The sequence below is a fragment of the Sapajus apella genome, unplaced genomic scaffold (assembly GCF_009761245.1).
Source record: "Sapajus apella isolate SASKATOON/1434 unplaced genomic scaffold, GSC_monkey_1.0 scaffold14, whole genome shotgun sequence".
NCBI classification, from domain to species: domain Eukaryota; kingdom Metazoa; phylum Chordata; class Mammalia; order Primates; family Cebidae; genus Sapajus; species Sapajus apella.
The window spans coordinates 3,050,741-3,073,181 of NW_022436954.1; the positions used below are offsets into that span (position 1 = coordinate 3,050,741).

At 53.5% G+C, this 22,441-nt stretch overlaps 1 protein-coding gene across 1 annotated transcript in view; it reads right to left on the minus strand.

Moving 5' to 3' along the window:
* Positions 1-22,441, minus strand: part of LRP5 (LDL receptor related protein 5) — a 131,919-nt gene that overhangs the window by 96,979 nt on the left and 12,499 nt on the right. The window contains exon 2 of the mRNA XM_032282590.1: positions 252-648. Coding sequence (XP_032138481.1) covers positions 252-648 — 397 coding nt within the window. The remainder of the gene's footprint in view (positions 1-251; positions 649-22,441) is intronic.

A 22,441-nucleotide genomic window follows, 5' to 3' on the forward strand; every position in this document is an offset into this window, starting at 1 on the left:
TTTTTTTTTTTTTTGTAGAAATGGGGTCTCACCATGTTGCCCAGGCTGGTCTCGAACTCCTGACTCCAGTGGTCTGCCCACCTTGGCCTCCCAGAGTGCTGGGATTACAGGAGTGAGCCACTGCGCCCCACCTGAGCTTATTTTAAGATTCATCTTTTTTCTGAAAAAGAACTTGGGCTCACATAAATTCGAGAGAGGAACAGTGACACTCCCCGCCCCCTGGACCCAGGTGGAGTCGCAGCAGGGTTTACCCGTGAGCGGGGTTCAAGGCGATGGCCCTCGGCTGGTCAAGGTCCTGCCAGAAGAGGACCTTCCGAGACGTGCCATTGAGGTTGGCCACCTCGATGCGGTTGGTCTCCGAGTCCGTCCAGTACAGCTTCTTGCCCACCCAGTCGCATGCCAGACCATCAGGCGAGACCAGGCCAGAGATGACCACGTTCTGGACGGCGACGCCCGTGTGGTTCAGGTAAGTCTGCTTGATGGCCTCCTCACTCACGTCTGTCCAGTACACGGCTCCCTTGGAGAACTGGAAGTCCACCGCGGCCGCATCCTCCAGGCCGCTGACGACGACGGTGGTCTCCAGCTTGACTCTGCCGGCGTCCACCAGCCGTACGTCCCGGCGGTTTGCAAACAGCAGGAGTGGTGAGGCTGTGGGGCAGAAGCAAACCGTGAGGGCCACTGGCTGAGCCGGCAGGACACACACAGCCCTGGGACAGGGCGCTAGGCCCAGAGCACTCCTGGTAACACCCCCACCACCCGCCCATGCCGAAGACCTCCAGTTCCTTCCTTCCACCCCAAGGCACTGTCAGGAAGCTGCCTGGGCAGCCCTGGCCCACACCATTCAGAGGTTCCTGCCACGCAGCAAACAGCCTTCTTACCATACTCAATGATAGCAACTGTTTGTTTGGCAACTGCTACATCCGTCCCCCCAGGTGCAGGTGACCCTTTCTGCCATGCCCGCCACCTCCCACATTGTCCTCCAGAGGCTGCAGGGGCCCTGTCCTGTTCTGCAGAGAAACCACACCCTCTTCGTTGGCCTGACACACATGAAGGCACAGTCCTGGCCATGCTGCCCACTACAGACCCAGCCACACTTTTTGAGGAGATCAGAACCCAGGCTGGACAGAGCCTTGAGATTCCCTTACAAGTCTTTGACCAGTGTCCAAGCTCAGGCCCCTCTCCTTGGACTGTGGACTCAGCTTCTAGTCCACCCCGGTATTTCATTATTTCTCCCACCCTGATTCTATCCATTCCTACAATGAACACATTTAAAGGGTCACTCTGGAATGCCACCCCTTGGCTCGGACCCCTTCAGCAGCTCCCTGTGCCAGTGCTGTGCAGAACAAGGTCAGACTCCCCAGCCTAGTCTCCAAGGCCTTGGCCTCTGGCCTCACCTATGCTTCTCTCCACCCCCCCACTCCAAGCATTCCTGATCTGCCTGCAGCTGCGCTGGCCCCTCACCGCCCTCCGCCCCCCGGCCCTCAGCTCTTCTGCCTGTGCAACAGGCCTCGTCTCACAGACAAGGGTCTCATTCCCACACGGGCCAAATGAGAATCAGGAGAGGCCTCGAGACCACCGCCCTACAAGAGGCTTCAGACGTCACCCCAGGAGGGCCCAGCAACCCCCAACACAGACTCAGAGGGACTAAGAAGCCACACGAGGTATGAACATAAGATGTGGACAAGAGGAGGTAAAGACCTCCAGGGAGCTCCATGAGTCCATGTCTGCTGCCAGCAGGGCTAGGCTGGGCTGGCCACAAACACCCCCCAAAAACATCTGAAGCCTTGGCTCAAAACAGCCGACATTCCTCATGGAAGCTGCAGACACCTGGGTCCTCCTGTGCAGATTGGGGAGCCCAGCCAACCCCTCACTCCCACCCTCACCAAGAAAGAGAAAGCCAAAACAAACTGAAGTCAGGCAATGACAATCACAGAACTGAATCCTGTATTTAGTTCAGTCAGTTTCATTTCAGCAGGGGAAAGATTTGCAGCCTCCACGAGGGTCCCTGGGAGTACCCAGGACCAAAGCATGGCCAGGAGACCCGAGGGCAGTGGGGTAGATGGTTGTGAGCATGGGCCCCACTGCCAAGACCAGCACCAGCTCAAATCCTGCCCCACCGCCCCCCCTTCCCAGGGGACATGCTCTGCAGGACGGCAGGACACACAGCAGACCTGAGGCCATGGAAACGACAGCAGGGACTCTACCACCCCACCCCCTGTGCTGTTATCACCTTAGGTCTACCATTCTTTGTGGCACTGACGGACATTGTGAAAACACAACAACAGGAAGGCACAGGCAACAAATAAAGACAAACTGGACTTCACGGGAAGTTAAAGATTTTGTGCATCAAAAGATGCTGTCAAGAGGGTAAAAAGGCAACCCACAGAATGAGAGAAAATACTTCCAAATCGTAGCTCTACTGAGAGATTAACATCCATGAAATAGGGAGAACTCCTAAAACTCAACAATGAGAAAACAGCCAACCCAACTCGAAAATGGGCAAACACCTGGAACAGACATTTCTCCAAAGATGACACATAAATGGCCAATAAACACATCAAAACAGGCTTAGCATTCCCTTAATCATCAGGGAAATGCAAATCAAAACTACTATAAGATACCACCTTGCACTGCTTAGGATGTCTACTATAAAAAAACAAAATAAAACAAAACAAAAGAAAACAAAAAACGTTGGTGAGACATGGAGCAACTGGAACCCTCGTGCATCATTAGCAAAAATGTAAAATGGTGCAGCTACTATGGAAAACAGCATGGCACTTCCCCAAAAACTTCAACACAGAATTACCACATGACCCAGCAATTCCACTTCAGGGTATATACCCAAAAGATTTGAAAACAGGGACACGATCAGGTATCTGTACATCTTCGATCATGGCATCATCCTTCCCAACAGCTAAAACATGGAAGCAGCCAGGTGCGGTGGCTCACACTTATAATTCCAGCACTTTGGGAGGCTGAGGTGGGTGGATCACCTGAGGTCAGGAGTTGGAAACCAGCCTGGCTAACATGGTAAAACCCTGTCTATACTAAAAATACAAAAATTAGTGAAGGATGATGGCAGGCACCTGTAATCCCAGCTAACTTGGGAGGCTGAGGCAGAAGAGTACTTGAATCTGGGAGGCAGAGGTTGTAGTGAGCCCAGATTGGGCCACTGCACTCCAGCCTGGGCAACAAGAGCGAAACTCCATATAAAAAAAAACAAAAACAAAAAAAAACAGGGAAGCAACCCAAGTGTCTACTGAGGGATGAATGGCAAGGCAAAATTTGCTCCATGTACAGGTATTATTCAATCTTAAAAAGGAAAAAGATTCTGGCCAGGCACAGTGGCTCATGCCTACAATCCCAGCACTTTAGGAGGCTGAGGCAGGTGGTTGACCTGAGGTCAGGAATTCAAGACCAGCCTGGACAACATGGGGAAATCCCGTCTCTACTAAAAATACAAAAATTAGCCAGGTGTGGTAGTGGGCGCCTGTAATCCTGAGGAGGCTGAGGCAGCAGAATCAGTTGAACCTGAGAGATGGAGGCTGCAGTGAGCTGAGATCGCGCCACTGCACTCCAGCCTGGGTGACAGAGTGAGACTCCACCTCAAAAAAAAAAAAAAGAAAATTAAAAATGAGACGTTACAACTGTAGTGGAACTGGACATTCTGACCTCTCACAAGAGGAAATGGCCACAGCTAAGGCATTTATCCTGATATCTCACCCCGGCCTACCCCAAACAGGTCCAAACAGATAATGAAGAAAATCAGGGTCAGAGGCGACAACTCTGCAGCTCACAGGCAGGGCCACCCAGGCCCCATCCCTGCCCGGGCTTCAGGCAACATCCCTCAGGCAGGAGAAGGCAGCCACCCTGGAACGCCGGCTGAAGGGTCTGTATTTCACCTGCACCATCCAGCCTGCAGGCACCCCAACTCCAAGACACTGAATTCCCTCCACTCGATGAGGCTTCAAGGGAAGACCCCAGGTCCCTGTCCCCAGGCTCTGGGCACATGCGGGGGAGTGCTGCGCCCAAGGAGGTCTGGCCCACAGGTGCACCAAAGGATCAGATGCCAGCCACCAGTGGGTCTGCAGGAATCACACGCAGCATGCAGGAGCAACTGGGGCCTTCGGAGATGGAAGCAGCACTGAGGCCTGGAGGCAGGAGGGGCCTTCGCAGGGAAGAGAGCTGTGTGTGAGACCCAGAGGGCACTGGTGACACAAGCAGATGGAACCGTCACCAAGAAGGACATCCGCAGCACAACCAAGCCAGGCTACCCCCAAAGTGTGCTCCCATTCATTGTCCTGCCCACTGGAGCAGGATTACTGATACTCCCATTTTGTGAATGAGGCCAACTGTGCCCCATGCCCCGGCTGCCCCTGTGGTGAGGGCCCCCAGGTTGTCCCCACTCATCCAGTGAAGGTGTGATCCTCCCAGGCACACTGTAATTCCATGCTTCTTGGGGTCACAGGCCCTTTGAGAAACTGGTCCCCCTCCTCAGACACACGCACCCAGACAGACAGACAGACACACACACACACACACACACACACACACACACACGTCCCCCAGGCCCCATGAAGTCCCCCTACTAGGGTGGACCCAGCTCCGGCCCAAGAGTCCCCTGCTAACACAGGCACAGAGTGGGACCAGACATGGAACTTTCCACTCTAAATTAGCCTTCTTGGACAACAATGACACAGATTGTCTCAGGTGGCAGCGAGCCCCCACCACCGAGGGTGTTCAAGCAGGTGGGGGACTGGGCGGTCAGGTCTGCACATCGCCAGGCAGACGCTAGCCCTAGCATCTCTGATGCTGGAGGGCCCCACAGACAAGAGGCCTCACCTGGGCTGTATCATAGGCAGGCGGGGAACCCGGGTAAAGGCAGGCACACCTGCCCGGAGGGGCAGTCCACAGTGCCAGCAGCCCAGTAAACCCTTCCCCACTACAGCAGGAGGTCCCAGTAGGGGGCCCTGGCCAGCCCAAAGGAGGGAGGCAGGAGATCTTGGAAACCCTGGGTAGAGAAGCCCTAGCCCTGCCCTGCTCTTTCTCCCCAAACTGGAAAGACCGCATTTCACCACAGTTTACACTCTCGGCTGTTCAGGTGCATTCTTCAAAGGCCAGAGATGGGGTGTTTTTTAATTTCCTGTGCTTTTCCCAGCCCACACTTGGGGAGGCCGAGGGAGCTGGGCAGCCACACAGGCCCTGGGGACATCTGTGGGCACAGCCAGGGCGAGGCCCGCCGTGGCAGGCAGGCTCTTTCCAGGAGCTGCTCTGGCTTCTAAGATGCTTGGAAACAACCACACACTCAATTCCTAAGTTTAAGAGGAACCCACATCACTCCCCCGCCACCTGGAGAACTGGCTTTCCTTTGGAAGGACCTGGCGGTGGCCCCAGGGTCTTCAGCAAGTGGGAGGGCTCTGTGTGGGTGGCCCCTGCCCTTCCCCAGCAGGCAGAGATGGCACCTCCTCCTCTGCTTCCCCTCCTCCCCACCAGGGCCTGTGGAGCCCTGGGTGATGGGGGCAGCCTGTCATTGAGGGGCCCTGCATCAAGGCCCTACAGCCCCCTCTTCTCCAAAGGGGAAAGAAACCCAGACAGAGAAAACCCAGCCCTTGGTGGGGAGGGTGGAGAACATGGCGGGAACAGAACCTGTTGGGAGGGAGAGAGACGTGCCAAGTAGCAGAGTAGAAGGGCTGGCTCAGTAGCTCATGCCTAGAATCCCAGCACTTTTCGAGGACAGAGAATCATCTCAGGCCTGGAGTTTGAGACCAGCCTGGTCAACAGAGCAAGACCCCATCTCTACAAAAACTTCTTTTAAAGCTTAAAAAAACCAGCAGAGAGGACAGTTTAGGAGAGAAGTCTGTAGAAGCAGCACTCGAAGGAGGAGACGCAATGTAGGCACCAGGAGGGGCTGGCCATGGGTACTCACTCTGCCAGCCGGCCCACCCAGGCACCCAGGACACAGGCCCGAATGGCTCCGTATTCCCATGGGAGGTAATAGACAAGCAATGAACACAGCCAATAAGGACACCTTAGTAATGCTAGATCCTTAACGCTACAGATCAGGGAAACAGCGCAGGGCGAAGGGGCGGGGGCTGCATGGTAGATGAAACAGTGAGAGCAGGACTTCCTGGGAGAGAGGGAGCCAGCAGGCCTGGGCAAAGACCCTGGGGTGGGAGCACATGGGAACAGAATGTGGGGGGAGAATGGCGGGTGCTGGTCCTCTGGGCTCATCCCACCAGGCGATGTGTCCATGTGCCCAAAGTCTCTCATTTCACAGCCCCCTGCAGGTCAGGGGTCACAGCTACACAGGCCCCGATACCTTCAGAAAGGTGCCTTGGCCTGTCCCAGGTCATTCCACTCAGTGATGATCTGCTGACCTCTGGCTAGAGCTCTGGGCAGTGTAATTTGAGCAGGAGGAGAAGGGAGGGCAACGGATCTGGGGCGCCAAGGGAGGCACAGGCTGCAGCAGGCACCTGAGGCTGCATCTTGGCACCTTCATCCTGGATTTGGGTGAGGGGTGGACAGGCTGAGGGCTGGAGCAGCACAGCCAGCCACCATCAAACCCAGCACCCGCCAGATCACCACGAGAAACACAATGTCATCTGCAGCCCAGACTGCAGAACAAACCTTTCAGAAAACACGGTGGTAACTGTTGCATCAGGAACATAAAATTACACCCTTGCCCCAGGGATCACCCCTGCAGGAATCTGTCCCAAGAAACACCAGAAAGAAGGAAAACATCTTAGTCACAATATTTAGTGAGGCCTTATTTGTAAAAGCAAAGAAAATAAAAAATAATAAATGATCTCCAATGGCAGGGGTAACTAGACTATTGTCTCAGTAGAAAGGCTGCACCTATTAAAGTAGGAAGAAAATGACTGAGGTCACATCAAACATGTTTGACATGTCAAAACCAAAAACCACACACACACAGCGTAACCGTGAACCACGATTTCTACTACAATGAATGGCAGTTATGAGAAAGCGCCAGCGGAGACAAAGATTGAGAAAGGAAAGGTGGCCTCATTAGGTAGACGGGTCTCTGGGTAACATACTGGTAATACTGGTAAATATATACTTTTTAATGTATTTTTTAACCCCAAATTCCATTTATGTTCCTATGATGCTATTTGTACAAACACTTTTTTCAGGACCATATATCACAAGGGCAAAAGGGCCAGGTCAGCTCTCCAGCTGAGTGACCAGCTCAGAGCAGACAGCAGACTCCAGGGTTAGCAGCCTGGCCGAGACCTGGCCCTCGTGAATCCCTCAACCCCCGACCCTCAACATCCTGTCTGTGAAATGGGGATAATTATTACCGCACCTCCACATCAGAAAGTGAGACGCTTAAACAGGATGCTTCATAGAAAAGTGCTCAACAGGTAACAACCAGACGGGGGTAGTGGTTTTCATTAATTAAACGTTGCCTTCATCCAGCCCTGGGCCAGCTCCAACGCAGAGCATACAGCATTGACTCAGACTCAGGGCCCTAGATTGAAAGCCCGGCCTGGCCTCCAGCTGTGAGATTCAGGGCAGGATTTCCCATCTCCCAGAGCCTCCGTTTCCTCATTTATAAAGCAGGAAGTGATAACTCCTTTTATTTTTATTTTATTTTTTTTTGAGACGGAGTTTCACTCTGTTGCCTGTCTCTACTAAAAATACAAAAAATTAGCCGGGTACGGGGGCAGGCACCTATAATCCCAGCTACTCTGGAGGCTGAGGCAGGAGAATCCCTTGAACACAGGAGGTGGAGGTTGCAGTGAACCGAGATCATGCCACTGCACTCCAGCCTGGGCAACAGAGTGAAACTCTGTCTTGAAAAACAAACAAACAAACAAAAATTAGCCAGGGGCGGTGCCGGGCACCTGTAATCCCAGCTACTTGGGAAGCTGAGGCAGAAGAATCACTTGAACCCAGGAGGCGGAGGTTGCGGTGAGCCGAGATTGCACCACTGTGCTCCAGGGTGCGTGACAGGAGATTGTCAAAAAAAAAAAAATGCTGGGACCTGTGGCTCACACCTGTAATCCCAACACTTTGGGAGGCCCAGGCGGGTGGATCACCTGAGGTCAGGAGCTGGAAACCAGCCTGGGCAACACAGCAAAACCCCGTCTCTACTACAAATACAAAAACCAGCCGGGCATGGTGGCACATGCCTGTAATCCCAGCTACTCGGGAGGCTGAGGCAGGAGAATTGCTTCAACCTCGGAGGCAGAGGTTGCAGTGAGCTGACATTGCACCACTGCACTCTAGCCTGGGCGACAGAGCAAGACTCCATCTCAACAACAACAACAAAAAAAACCATGAGTAATGTTATATGAACTTCTTCCCAATGGAAATGCAGGTCATCTGTTTAAAAGGCACCATGCACGCTGGGCAGGCTGGCTTCCCCTGAGACCATCTTCTTTTGCCTGGTTTCCCAGGTGGTTTAATCGAGTATGGAACACTTTCTTCCACCCCGGATTCAAGCAGCCCTGCTCGGCACAAACTCAGTGCACCCCACAAAAAATCCACTGTGGGTTCTCAATACTATTAGGGGAATGTGAGGGGGCAATTCAGATCTATAGTGGGCGCATGTCTGCCACTCCCAGGAAGCCCCACCGCTGGCAAGTCAGTGTCAGAGAAAGGCCAGCTCATGCCCACTCCAACCTGTGATCAGTCCCCACGAGAGCAGAATCAGGAGTTTGAAAACCCAAGTGCCAACAATCTCATTTTAACCCATGTAAGCATATCCAATATTTATATATAGAATTCATAACAGATGTCCAGGCTTCCATTCCAATAGCCTGTATTTTACACTGTTTATTTACATGGTTACACCAAACAAGACTCAATTCAAGGTAACCCAATCCTTTGCTACTATACCAAAATAAGCAGCACTTTCAGTCCATGCCTTATTTATATTCACCAAGCGTGACACTGGGTCTCCAACTGTTCATCGGAGCAAGCTGCAACCTGGACTCAGACTAGGGGTTAATCAGTCAGGAATGACCCTGCGTCCAGTGCCAGCACGATGGGAGAGACAGAGAAATGGAAAGCTTCGGGGTCCGCAGTCCAGAAGCCCACATGCTAGTTGTGCAGGATATACACACACATACACACGCACATTCACACACATAGTCACCCAAGAAAAGGTGAAATGAACACAGGGACAGGTAGTGCCTATATCCTGGGGATGAATGAGCTGACTGCGGGTGAACCAGGCAGGCTTCCCGAAGGAAGAAGACCTACCTGGCTGTGGGTGGAGTGGGCACGCTTCCTAGACGGGGAAGATCTGGCTGTGGGTAGAGTAGGTAGGCTTCCTGGAGGAGGAAGAGCTGGCTGTGGGTAGGCCACACGAGCTTCCTAGAGGAAGAAGTGCTGGTTGTGGGTGGAGGAAGCAGGCTTCCTAGAGGAGAAAGAACTGACTATGGGTAGACCTGGCTGTGAGTGGACCAGGCAGGATTCTTGAAGGAGGAAGACCTGGCTGTGGGTGAATCAGGCAGGCTTCCTGGAGGAAGAAGACATGGCTGTGGGTGGACTAGGCAGGCTTTCTAGACAGGGAAGATCTGGCTGTGGGTAGAGTAGGCAGGCTTCCAAGAGAAAGAAGAGCTGACTGTGGGTAGACCTGGCTGTGGGTGGACCAGGCAGGCTTCCTGGAGGAGGAAGAGCTGGAGCATCGAAGGACAAACATGACCTGGTGAATGCTGAGCATGCCCAGGCCTGATCCCAAGATGCAGTTATACACTCAAGTTCGTTAACTCTACTCACAATGCCTCACAAACAACTTCCCTGACACCTGACACAGCTCTGGGCACCTTCTAGCTTTGGTTCCTCAAAGCGGGTATTCACACTACCACCCTGCGCACCTCCTCATATCCCAACCCAGGGACAGGAGTTCTGCCACATACCAAACCTCCAGGGACGCCTGGGTCTGCTTCCAGGCTCCTGTTGGTCTAACTGTCCACCCCGCATCAGCACGACATGCCGAAAACAAGGATTTGTGATCCGCCCCGACGTCTGGGCAAGCAAGTCCCTCCAGACTCATCGCCTGGGCCACCCTGGGCCCGTTCTACCCCAGACACATTCTACAGTCAGCTCGCGAAGTGCCACAAAGAGCAATGTTAGCGTTTTTATGGCATTTGATTTACAGTTTTTACAATATAAAAAAAGATGCCACAGCTCAGCCAGCAGGACCGACAGATCTAGGACGATGCTGCCTGCACTACTGCTTGTGGTCAAGAAAGTCTGGTTTTCATCGTTTATTAAACTGTGGTGGGAGATGGATGGCGGCAGTGGTTACCAGCAACGTGAATGCTCTCGATGCCACTGAACTGCACACTTACAAATGGTTACAACAGGAAGTGTTATATGCATTTTTACCACAGTTAGAAATAGGTAAATGCAGGCCGGGAATGGTGGCTCACACCGGTAATCCCAGGACTTTGGGAGGCTGAGGTGGATGGATCACCTGAAGTCAGGAGTTCGAGACCAGCCTGGCCAACATGACGAAACTCTGTCTCTACTAAAAATACAGAAATTAGCCGGCCGTGGTGGCCCATGGTTGTAATCCTAGCTTCTTGGGAGGCTGAGGCGGGAAAATCGCTTGAACCCGGGAGGCAGAGGTTGCAGTGAGCTGAGATCGCGCCATTGCTCTCTAGCCTGGGCAACAAAAGTGAAACTCTGTCTCAAAAAAATAAACAAATAAAAAATAGGTAAATGCAAACTCACAGTGTAGTAATATGACACACTATTATGAGCGACGAAAAAGAATGACTGGGAACTACAGTTACAGCTCTCATTCAGGAATTTGTTTTAAATGTGGGTTTGTCACTTAGGCATGTACACAACATTTTCATGTTCAAAGATTCCTAGATTTGGACAGTGAGCGCCCTCTGAGCTGGCTCTCGTGTCCCGTAAGTCCCCAGTAGTCCTCCAGGACTTCTTCGCGTTCTTTCACAGTAAGATGCCCCACGCTCAGCTTGTACCTTGTCTGGTCCCAGCCCTAGAACCAGCTTCTTCGTGGACAAGCTCTGGCTCCTCTGGGTGGAGGATGGTATTCAGAAACCCAGACCTGGGCACTGCTGTGCTCACTGCTACTTGGGGTCATTGCTTCTAGACCTCTCTGCTGATGGAGGTAGGAAATGGACATACAGTCCTCGTTCTTCCCCAATTCCCTGCTTGAGCTCGCCTACTTACTAACATTTATTTATATCCCCCAAATCAAACCTCGCAGCACGTTTGCAATCATTCACGGACTTGCAGAGCGTGAACAAACTGAGTCACCATCACACGTTCCCAACTGAGGTCAACTAAGGCCACAACGCCCCATCTTCCTGCTCCATCGCTCCGTGTGTAAACAAGTGTCCTCTTCTTGGTCTAGCTAGTTCCATGCTTTCCACGTCACTGTGCTTTCTAGGGGCAATTTTGCTGTGTAAAATGTCCCCTGCACATATGCTGAAGTGCTGTGGAGTGCTCCTAGGTGCATGAAGCTGCCCCATGCCTCACAAGATAATGTGCCTGTTACAGGCTTCATTCAGATGTGAGTTATTGCATAGTCAGCTGTGAATTTAATACTAATGAATCAACAACACACAGTAAATAAGGTGCTTTTTAGAAACAGGGTCTCACTCTGTCACTCAGGCTTTAGAAAGCAGTGGTGTGACCTTAGCTCACTGCAGCCTCAACCTCTTGGGCTCAAGCGATTCTCCGACCTCGGCCTCCCAAAGTGCTGGGATTACAGGTGTCAACCACTGCACTGAGCCTAAATAAGGTGTCTTTAAATAGACACACACATAAGATAAGGTTATAAGTGTGGTGGCTCATGCCTGTAATCCCAACACTTTGGGAGGCTGAGGTGGGAGGATCACTTGAGGCCAGGAGTTTGAGACCTGCCTGGGCAACATGGCAAGACCTCATCTCTATAAATACATGTATTTTTTAATTAGACAGGCGTCATGGTACAAGCCTGTGGTCCCAGCTACTTGGGAGGCTGAGTTAGGAAGACGGCCTGAGCCCAGAAGGTCCAGGCTGCAGTGACCCATCACTGTATCACTGCACTCCAGCCTGGGGTGACACAGTAAGACACTGAATAAAAAAATAAAAAAAGACAAGGTCCCATATCAGTCAGTCAGAAAAACGTTATGACCCCAGGCTCACAGGAACCTAGCCCTGTGTTTCTCCTAGGAGCAATGGTTCAGTATTCAATAATGCAGTGTTCACGGTGACTTTATAAAGCAAAACTACTAAGAACACCAAGAACCGACTGTACGTGTGTATATACACACTTTATTTTATTTTTTGAGACGGAGTCTCGCTCTGTCGCCCAGGCTGGAGTGCAATGGGGCGATCTCGGCTCATTGCAATCTCCGCCTCCCAGGTTCAAGTGATTCTCCTGCCTCAGCCTCCCGAGGACCTGGGATTACAGGTGCACATCCCCACAACTGGCCAATTTCTGTATTTTTAGTAGAGGCGGGGTTTCACCATGTTGGCCAGGCTGGTCTTGAACTCCCAACCTCATGATCCTCGGCTTTCCAAAGTGTTGAGATTACAGGTGTGAGCCACCACGCCTGGCTGCAACTTTTTGTATTTTTAGTAGACGGGGTTTCACCACGTTGGCCAGGCTGGTCTCGAACTTGTGACCTCAAGTGATCCGCCTGCCTTGGCCTCCCAAAGTGCTGGGATTACAGGCATGAGCCACTGTGCCTGGCCTGCTTCTTTAAATGCCAGGCATCAACCAACATTTGTGCAGTGGGACAGGAGGAAAGAACAGGAAGGAGAGGGCACTACCGGCCCCTGCACCGATTCTGTTGATCAACCTGGCGGCAACGGCCATCTCCGTCTCCTGTCCTCCAGCCCGTGAGCACCTGCTTCAGTCCTCTCGAATGTCCTTCTGTAAAGTATTTTTTGCATACGGGCCTTGCACATTATTTCTCAGCTATAATCCTACATAGTTTATATAAAATTCAAACCATATTTAAAAAAAATAAAACTAGCACGATGATAACAGAGTCTATACATTCTCACGGACTTCATGATAAAACATGAAACTTCAGATACTTGGGGTGGGAGGGACAGGGTTGAAGGCTGCCTGGAAGCCTCTCCACCCCCGAGCCAGCATGTCTTGTGTCCCCTTCAAGAGGAAATGTGTGAAAAAGCACTGATCTGGCTACAACGATGGAGACCAAGGAGAAATCTGCGTAACTGTCAAAAGTTCAAGTGAGCTGGTCCCCTCCATTCTGAGCACAGCAAAGTTCAGTCTCTCCAAGTCCAAGAACCATACGCCTGTTTGCCAAGAATGAAGTTCAGGTGTCTGCAAGTGGCTGAAAATACTCATTGCTGGGCCACTAACAACGTTCTTGGCAAACGCATCCCTCAGCTTCTCATGGAAATTTCTTAAGGTAGAAGAAACAGGAAACGCCCAGACTCGCTTTTATGCAGACAGTGCCACGAAGCCAGGGACCATCCCCACCCCCGTGTCTCCATCCCCCACACGCAGCTCACGCTGTGTTCAACATCTACGCGTCTCTCCTACCGGGGTGGCGGTGGCCACTCAAACACTCATGTAGCTACGACGACCGCAACTTTGGCAACACGATTTCATGTTTTTCCTTGGGCTTTGACCCAAGTCGGTGACACAACTCTGCAGTTGTCTAAAGATTCAGAATGAAGGACTTGACATTTACAACAATAATAAAATCGTGGGTTTCCTTTAACCAAGCACATGTCTGCCTTTTATAGGAAGCCCCGCAAGCTCGAGCCAGAGTAGGGTGCCTGCTGACATCTCCAAGCACCCCGGGAATAGCTCTACTTCCCTACTTCCACCTTGGCTGATCTATAAGCCCCCCAATTCCCCCAACATCCCTCCATACGTTCCTCCATCCGTCCCTCCATCCAACCAGGGACCTGCTCAGCCAGGAGGTCTCTCCTGTCCACCCCCCAGCCTGGCCTCAGCCCCCAAGGGCTCTCTACATGAATCCCACCCGCCAGAGTAGACCAAGTCTCATAGATCCCACCCTCACCACTCCATGCCTCTGGCCAGTCCCATCCCCCAAAAACTGGTCTCTACACCCAGCTGATGAATACTTGGCTGAATGTGACCTGGCCTCCAGGACCCAGGTAAAGCTCATGTCCTCCGTAAGCCCGCCCAGCTCAGCCTGCCTCTGTACCTTCCCTGGACAGAGGCCACACCTCACTCCTCAGGGCAGGCATGGCTGATGCCACCCAGTGGAACCTGGCACAGAGCAGGGCTGCTACCTGCAGAGCAAGGCCGGTGCTGGGGACGTGAGCCACCGATGCCCGCCGTGGATCCACCCCGCCCATTCCAGGTGCTGTCTCATCAAGAGCCAGTGAGCCGCCGACATCTGCATGATAATGAATAAACATCACATTTTGCTTTGAATCCAGAATGGATGTGGCTAGGGTTGGCATCCAACTGTTGGGAAAGGACAGTCTGCCTCTTCCCAAACCAGCTTGGATCAGAAAAAGCTTTTCTTATGACCACAAGAGCAGAGGAGCTCAGGGGCAGACAAAATGAAGCCTGGCTGCAGAAGGCGGGAGAGCGGGGCCTCCAGAGGTGGGTAGGGAGAGAGGAGGCCTGGAGCTGCAGCCCCAAGGTCTGTGCACATCCCGTGCGGCAGAATAACACCGCCTCTTCCAGCCTGGACCCCCTCTTCCCTCTCCCAGCCCAGCCACCCACACAGCACCCCACTCCCCACACACACCTCACATCTGCCCACCTCACACCCCACCAGCTTGGGCTCCCGTGTAACCTGGAGCCTGCCCTTGGCCTCTCAGCTCAGTCACCCCCATACCTGTTGTCCCCTGGTCCCCCATCCAAATCTCTCTAATCCTAATGCGCACACTCGCACACTCAAACTCAAATTCACTCACGCATACACATACACACACACACACACAGTCTGGAGGGAAACCATAATTAACTGAAGTCCAGGTAAGTTTCCCAAGCAGGGACCACATTTCAAAGGTCAGGGAAGCAGGAGAACAAGAAACATACAGGGCGCACGTTTAGGGGTGGAACAGGAAATAAGAAATCACTTGCAAAAGATAAAAAGAAAATGAGGTAGCTGGTTTCAGACCCCTCTGAGCACAGAGAACAGAACAGGCGCCTGCTGGCCTTCATTCAGGAGGGAGGTGGGCCGGGTAGGTCCCTGCTGCTCCACTGCAGAGTTGGGGGCTGTGGCTCTGACACCAAGGCCCTGGGACAGACAGGGAGGCAGCTGTTCTGGTGCCTGTGCTCTGGGCAGGGCCTGGCCCCACAGGGCAACTGGCCCAGGGCTCTGCTTGGCTACTCTGGGAAGTCCTGGGAGACAAGCAAAGGACTTGCTGGGTCGCTCCATATGGCCCAGATGTGAGAAGTGTGAAGAAGCCACACCAAAGCAAGGTGACAGAACAGTATTGGTGACGTCAGGTATCAGCTCAGGCACAACCCAACTTACCCAGCCTCATCCATAACCTGCTCTCTTCTCATCTAGTAAAGGATGCCTAGGTAAAAGGGGACAAGGCCTGGAGCATAATTACCATTTTTAAAACTCTGAGAAGTCCTGCAGTGACTTTCTCTCTAGTTCACTTTCTCTCCCCCAGGATTTCCCAACTATACCTGATCACAGAACATTTTTCGTTTCAACTCAGGAAACATATTTTGAAACACACTGGCCTAGAGGCAGAAGTGAAATGGAAAACACCAAAGTAAAACTGAAGAGGAGGTGCTGGGCAGAGAGCGGTCGGAGGCGCCCTGAATCTGGACCAGTGGAGATCCCCAACCCTGCACACTCCCCTCCCTGGGCCCAGACCACCTCTCCCCATTTCCTGGATAAGAAGGCTAATGTGCAGCAGGGTGAAGGGTTTGCCTGGGCCACACCCCCGGCCTCGCCCCACACCAATAGCGAGCCACTGACTTTTTTAACTTTTTTTTTCCAAAAGTGATTCAATTGAGAGCCACTGACTTTCTTGATGTGGCTACTGTGGAATTGTTTGCAAACTGATTACCCCAGATACAAATGACGAATGATCCTCTATAAAGGACTCACGGGTCTCTGTGACACGGCTAGTGCTGTGCAGAACGAGAATGACCCCCACAGACCAGGACCGCCAGGCAAGTCCTCGCCTCCCAGACCCAGAACCCCATGGAACCCACTAGGGTTTCTTCACAAGCACTGTCTGGGTCAGGCTGGGATTCCAGCAGCGGGAGGAAACACCCGTGCACCGGAGCCAGTAACCAGAAGCAGATCACCTTTTCCAAAACCCAGGTTGTTAATGGAGTCCATTGTTGACCAGAGCGGGGGTCACCTATGGAATACTGTAGAGCAGAGATCTTCCTGAGGGAAAGTTCTTTTCCCTGAAAGCCTTGTCCTCTACTGATTATGTTTTCATTGGGTGAATCTCTACATCTCATTGCAGTGGCCGTGCACATGCTGACAAGGGGCTGGGGGCGGGGTGGGGAGTAGATGCTCAGGTCCTGGGAGGGAAGGGAACAGGCCACCAGGGCTCCTCAGAAGGCATGTGTCTCTCACTAACACGTGTGCACACACTCTGCAAGCCCTGAGTTAGCAACTGTGGAATGTGACCAGCTCCGTGATCCCGGGACAAGCTGCTAGGGACTATGACATTTGATTGATGTCTGCAAATGGGTGTTTTCACTAATTAGAAGGTTTAGAGCAGAGTGGAGAAAAATATGTATTTCAGAGTCCCAGTTTGACCTGCCAGAAACCAGCCCGTTACTAACATTCTTATTTGCAACAAAATATAGCATTCTGATTACATACCGTCTTGGTTCCACGCCTCCTGCCTTGCCAAGCCCCCGGAAGCGGCCCAAGGCCATGGCAAAGAGTGCGAGGAACGGTCCCAGGGTGGAGACTCACTCAGGGATGTCAGTCGGTGGGGGGCTGATGGCCCGTGGGAGGCCAGCAGTCATCACCCCCTCCTTGGGACAGTTGGGTAGCTCTCCCCCAGGGTCATGTGGCCACTCAGGTTCATACGGGAGGCAAGAGGAGAGGCAGAGGCCAGCAGAGAGGCTCCGATGTCACTGTTCCCTCCAGGCCTCAGTGTCCTCATCCATTAAATGAGCAGGCTGAGGTCTGGGATGACAAGGAGTGCCTGAACTTACTGAAACGCACAGGAGGCTGTTCGCTGATTTATTTTATGGATGGAAGAAAACACTTTTTAAATTCAAGTAGCAACTAAGAGGCAGGCACTGAAGCCACCGTCTGCCAATTCCTAGTTTTGCCTGCACGAAATTGAGTAGGTTAATTGACCTCTCCCAGCCTCAGTTTCTTCATCTTTAAAATGAGGGTGGTGATGGCCCCCAGCCCACAGAGCAGCTGGAAGGATGAAAGAAATCAAACATCTCTTACAGCCCGCCTGGCACACTGTGATGCACAACAAATGTGAACTGTTTTTGTCTATGAAGTCTAGATTTTATATCTTGGGTGTTCTAAAGCGGGATCCATTTATTTAAAAACAAGGATTTTCGTTAAACACATATCCCACATAAAGCAACCCCTTGGAAACTACTCTTAATTCAGGCCAGTATTGGAACTACCTGTACAAGCTTTATACAGGTCTCCTGGCTGTCCTTCAGATCCAGCTAAGCTGATGCTTCTTTTTTTTTTTTTGAGATAGAGTTTAGCTCTTGTCACCCAGGCTGGAGTGCAGCGGTACAATCTCGGCTCACCGCAATCTCCGCCTCCAGGGTTCAAACGATTCTCCTACCCCAGCCTCCCGAGTAGCCGGGATTACAGGCACCTACCACCATGCCCAGCTAGATTTTGTATTTTTGGTAGAGACGGGGTTTCACCATGTTGGCCAGGTTGGTCTAATGAACTCCTGACCTCAGGGGATCTGCCCACCTCAGCCTCCCAAAGTGCTGGGATTAAAGGCGTGAGCCACCACATCCAGCCTAAGGTGGTACTTGTAAAGTACTATGCACGTGTGTGTGTGCATGCACACAGGTGGGAAGGGGAGGCTCACGGATCCCTCAAGAACCCCATCCCTGCAGTCTCAAGTCACCAAGCGGCAGACGGAGCAGCCGAGGAAGGTGTGTGCCCCATTGGACTCTGGTGAAGCCGCCAACTCTACCTCTGCACTGGGTCCTTCAAACTGGGATACCCTTTGGGTCGGGGCCAGCATTTGATGCAAGAAAGACAGACAGAAAAGGAAAAGGCTGAGTTCGACTCCAGGTAACAAAGACAGTACCAAGTCTCAGAGTCCACACACGCCAGGCAGATGGAAGCGTTCAGAGTGAGGCCACACCGCAAACTCAAGGGTCCAGGGACAGAGGTGCAGGCTGGGGTGCCCCTGAGCCAGGACCCTGAAAATTACCACGAAGGGAAAGGGGCTGCCAAACCCCCGACATTCGAATGGACTGGCACAGACCCGAGGTTTCCACCGAGATGGGAGGAGATGGGACGTCCCAGCCCCTCCCCCATGCCTGCTGCAGAGGGAAGCGGCCCGTTTCCCCTGTGTGGTGACAAAGATCTCATTGTTCTTCCCCACAGAGAGGAAACTGGAGGGCTGAGCTCAGAATACATTTTGGAATTGGCAGAAAAGAACATCTGGGGAAGGAAACACATTTCAGAAACAAACATACCTTTGTACCAGCTTTTATTTTCTTTAAGTGTTGAAAAAAATAATAATAATAAAGCCATGTCAAATTTATCATCACTCTACAAAATCCCTTTATTGAGCAAAACGTGGCGGCTCTGCTTTCAAATACCTACTGTTCCTGGAAAATTGCAGCGGCGTGGATGCCAAGACCCAAAGGCCGCCATCAGCAGCCAAACAAAAGACGCCACCTCGGGCTCCATGACACTGTCCCATGCCAGGGAACTGGACAGATTTGGGGAATGCCACAGTTTGCCTTTAACCCCTTGCCTCCTGGTCTCAGGGGCTGACATTCTTTGAGGAACTGGCATTTCTTAGTTCTGACTATGTATGAGGGTTTGGGAGCTGCCTGCAAAGTCAGTGCTGAGGATGAGCTCTGATTGTCTTGGAATCAAGCTTAAGTGCTGGGTCTTGAAGTTAAAAGGAATTTGGAGAAGTTGAGCATTATAGTTCTGCAGGCCCTGAGTGAACTCTTCCACCAAGCATTCACGGTGGGTGGACTGACAGCTGCAAGGCGCTCTACAAGCAGTGCACAGATGAAACCGACTCCCTCTGGGGGGAACCTGGAGGGAAGCTCCCTCTTTTTCCTAAGGCGCCTGGCCTAGTTTCATGGGTCCGTACCTTCCAGGCCTGCCATACTTTCTAAGTCTCGTGCAGGAGCCACTCCTGGTTCCTGACTTCACTCAGCCCTCACAGGAGGTGGAACTACTGTCACCCCATTTTACAGATAGGGAGACTGACCCAAAAAGGGACGAAGAAACCCACGCAAAGTCACACTTGGCTGATCAGTGACAGGAGAGATCAAATGCCCCGGTTCTTTCTGTAAGAGTTCAATTGTTTTCATGCTGCCTAACGGGGCAGCCGAAAGACCCCTGGATATCTCTGCAAAAAGGGTCAAGCACAGGAGCCACAGCCAGTGGGTCAGATCCATGGAGGCCTGGGTGACCCTGCCTACACCTGGAGGGATGCTTGTCCCCTCTTGACCTTCATCTGGGTCCCCTCAGAACTGCGGCCTCCCAGGACCTCAGCACAGTCTCGGTCCTGTGCTCCAGGACAGGCCCTCTGTCCCTGGGACAATGAGGAAACAAGACTAAGAGAGGCTCGCTGCAGCCCAGCACCCACGCTGCCCCTTCTCAGGGGGCAAGAGATGTCCTGGGAAGGACTCGGATTTGGAGGGGGAGCCTGGGAGGCCAGCAAGGCAACAAGCCTCTCCTGTTCATGGGTAGGGGGATCCCACCCCAGACCTCCACCTGCTGGGCTGGGCAGGGACAGGCAACACAGCTTGGTGAGGGCAAGGGCTGGCCCTCGCCAAGGGCTTAACCCCCACCTTGGCCAGAGTGAGGGCAGGACACATGGACTCCAGCCTGGCCCACCATCCCTGCACAACACCAGGCAAAGTCCACGTTCTCCTCGGCTGGGTGTTGACATCTGCAGGACAGGGGCATGGGTGTACAAAGCACTGAAGCCACAAAGCAACCTGGAGTGAGACTCCAGGCCTCCCTGGGGACCCCTCCCCACCATGATGGCCACGTAGGCTTCTTGTGTGCCACAGGGCTCCAGTGTGGAGACACACGTCTCCTACCCAATCAGGCTAACACTCCCATAGCCGGGCCGTCCCACCTGGGCTCACAGCTGGAGGGCCAGGAGCGCAAGGCTTTGCGGGGTCTGCTGTCATCCCAGAGGCAACAGGGAGCCACAGCAGGCTGTAAGAGAGGGTAGCACCCCCTCCACTTCAGAGGCCCCACTTGGCACACAGACTAGAGAGCACATCTCTCACTAACCACAGAGTACCAACTGGGCAGAGGGCCTGGTTGGCAGAGCGGGGCAAAGGCACTGACCGTCCACGACCAGAGCGAGGGAAGCCGCGTGGGCAGAGACCTCAGGCAGAGGGGGATAGACCCTGGTGCCGGGCTGGCCCTGCCTTCAGCAGTGAAGCTGACTGGGGAGGCGCTGATGCAGGGGGCCAGAAAAGGCTGCTGGTCAGTCGGGGGGAGCCCCCCACAGAGGAAGCAGCCAGCCGAGATGCAGAAGGCAGGGTCCTGTCAACAATGTCCAAGGTGTAGGCAGGGTCACCCAGGCCTCCATGGATCTCACCCACTGGCTGTGGCTCCTGTGCTTGACCCTTTTTACAAAGATATCCAGGGGTCTTTCGGCTGCCCTGTTAGGCAGCATGAAAACAATTTAACTCTTACAGAAAAAGGAGAGGCAGGGACTGCTCTGGCAATACCTACAGATATATGGGAGGCCCCCAGCCCCCAGCCATACCTCTGACGACGCAGAGGCCCCTGGGGAGGGGCACCCACAGGTACCTGCACCTGTTCCCCCAGACTCCTGGAGCCCACCTGACCCCATCCCACCAGGGCTTCAGCTACAAAATAATTACCAAGGCCAGCTAGGCAAGGACACACACTCGGTACTGACTGAACAGGCTCCACCGTCATGAGCGCAACCCACAGACCACACCATGCACAGCTGAGATGGTTTCAGCCAAGCGGCCTAGTCCCTGGCGGGTCCTCACCACGGAGTAACAATTGTGAGGCGATGGTGACCCTAACAGCTAACCGCCACTGAGCCAGGCCCTGAGCTAGGCACTTTCCAACACCGCCTCTCCGCAGCCTCAGAATGAGCCTGTGGGAGCATAAAGACCATTCCCTCTTAAAGATGGGGAAACTGAGCCCTGGAGCAGTTAACATGCTTGTCCAAGCCCGCAGAGTTAGGAGCGGGACAGAGAAGCAGGTCAGGCCGGAACGGATGTGGGGGCCTGCACGTGCTCCTCTGGAGGCTGAGCAGATAGGCAGCCCCCAGGACCCTGACCCTGCAGCTTGCCGCTGCCCCTCAGCTGTTCCAGCAAAACTCAGGGTAGGGGAAGGAGGCTGGGGACACCTCAGGCGTCCAAAACAGCAGCTTCTGCTTAGAGACCAGTGCTGCATAGTGACTGCTGACCAGAAGCATACTCCAAGCCACCTGTGCCACCTGGGGTGACCTTCCAGCATGCCTTGGTGACCAAGCTGGCCTTAGGTACTATGGGCAAGGAAGAGCAGAACAGGGCCCACCCATCCTCCTCACATCTACACAAAGCAAGAGGGGGGCACTTCAACTGAGTGCATCCCTCTTGCTCAAGGACCTCACGGATCACAGGAGTCGGGGCGGGATCCCAATTCTGCATTCCCATCTGCCCTCCATCCAGTTCTGCCAACACCAGCCAGTGAGGCTGGGGGCATCCTCGAACCTGTTTCCACCTGGACCCATCCTGGAACCTGTTCCCACCTGGACCCCAGCCCTCTGGGAGAGGCCCTAATCCCTGACTGTGGTGAGATCAGATCACTGGTTAAGTACCCGAAGGAGCCTTGGTGAGGGAGCTTCAAGGGTGGGAGGTGATGGGCGTGGTGGTGTCCCAGCCCGGGCTGCAGTCCACCCTGATGGAGGAGGTCTGGGTCAGAACTGAGCTGTGCAGGGCACAGGAGCCCAGAGGGAGAAATGGTTACCTGGGGGTCTCTGTACAGGGCTCCCTGGACCCACAGAGATGAGCAGAGCAAGGAGGCTGCCTGGAGCCCAGCACCTAGCACCCAGCGGCCTGGAGCCCAGCACTGGAACCCAGCACCTAGCACCCAGCAGCCTGGAGCCCAGCGCCTAGCGCCCAGCGACCCAGAGCCCAGCGCCTAGCGCCCAGCGGCCCGGAGCCCAGCACCGAGCACCCAGCAGCCCGGAGCCCAGCACCGAGCACCCAGCAGCCTGGAGCCCAGTGCCTAGCGCCCAGCAGCCCGGAGGCCAGCACCTAGCACCCAGCGGCCCGGAGCCCAGCACCTAGCACCCAGCGGCCCGGAGCCCAGCACCGGAACCCAGC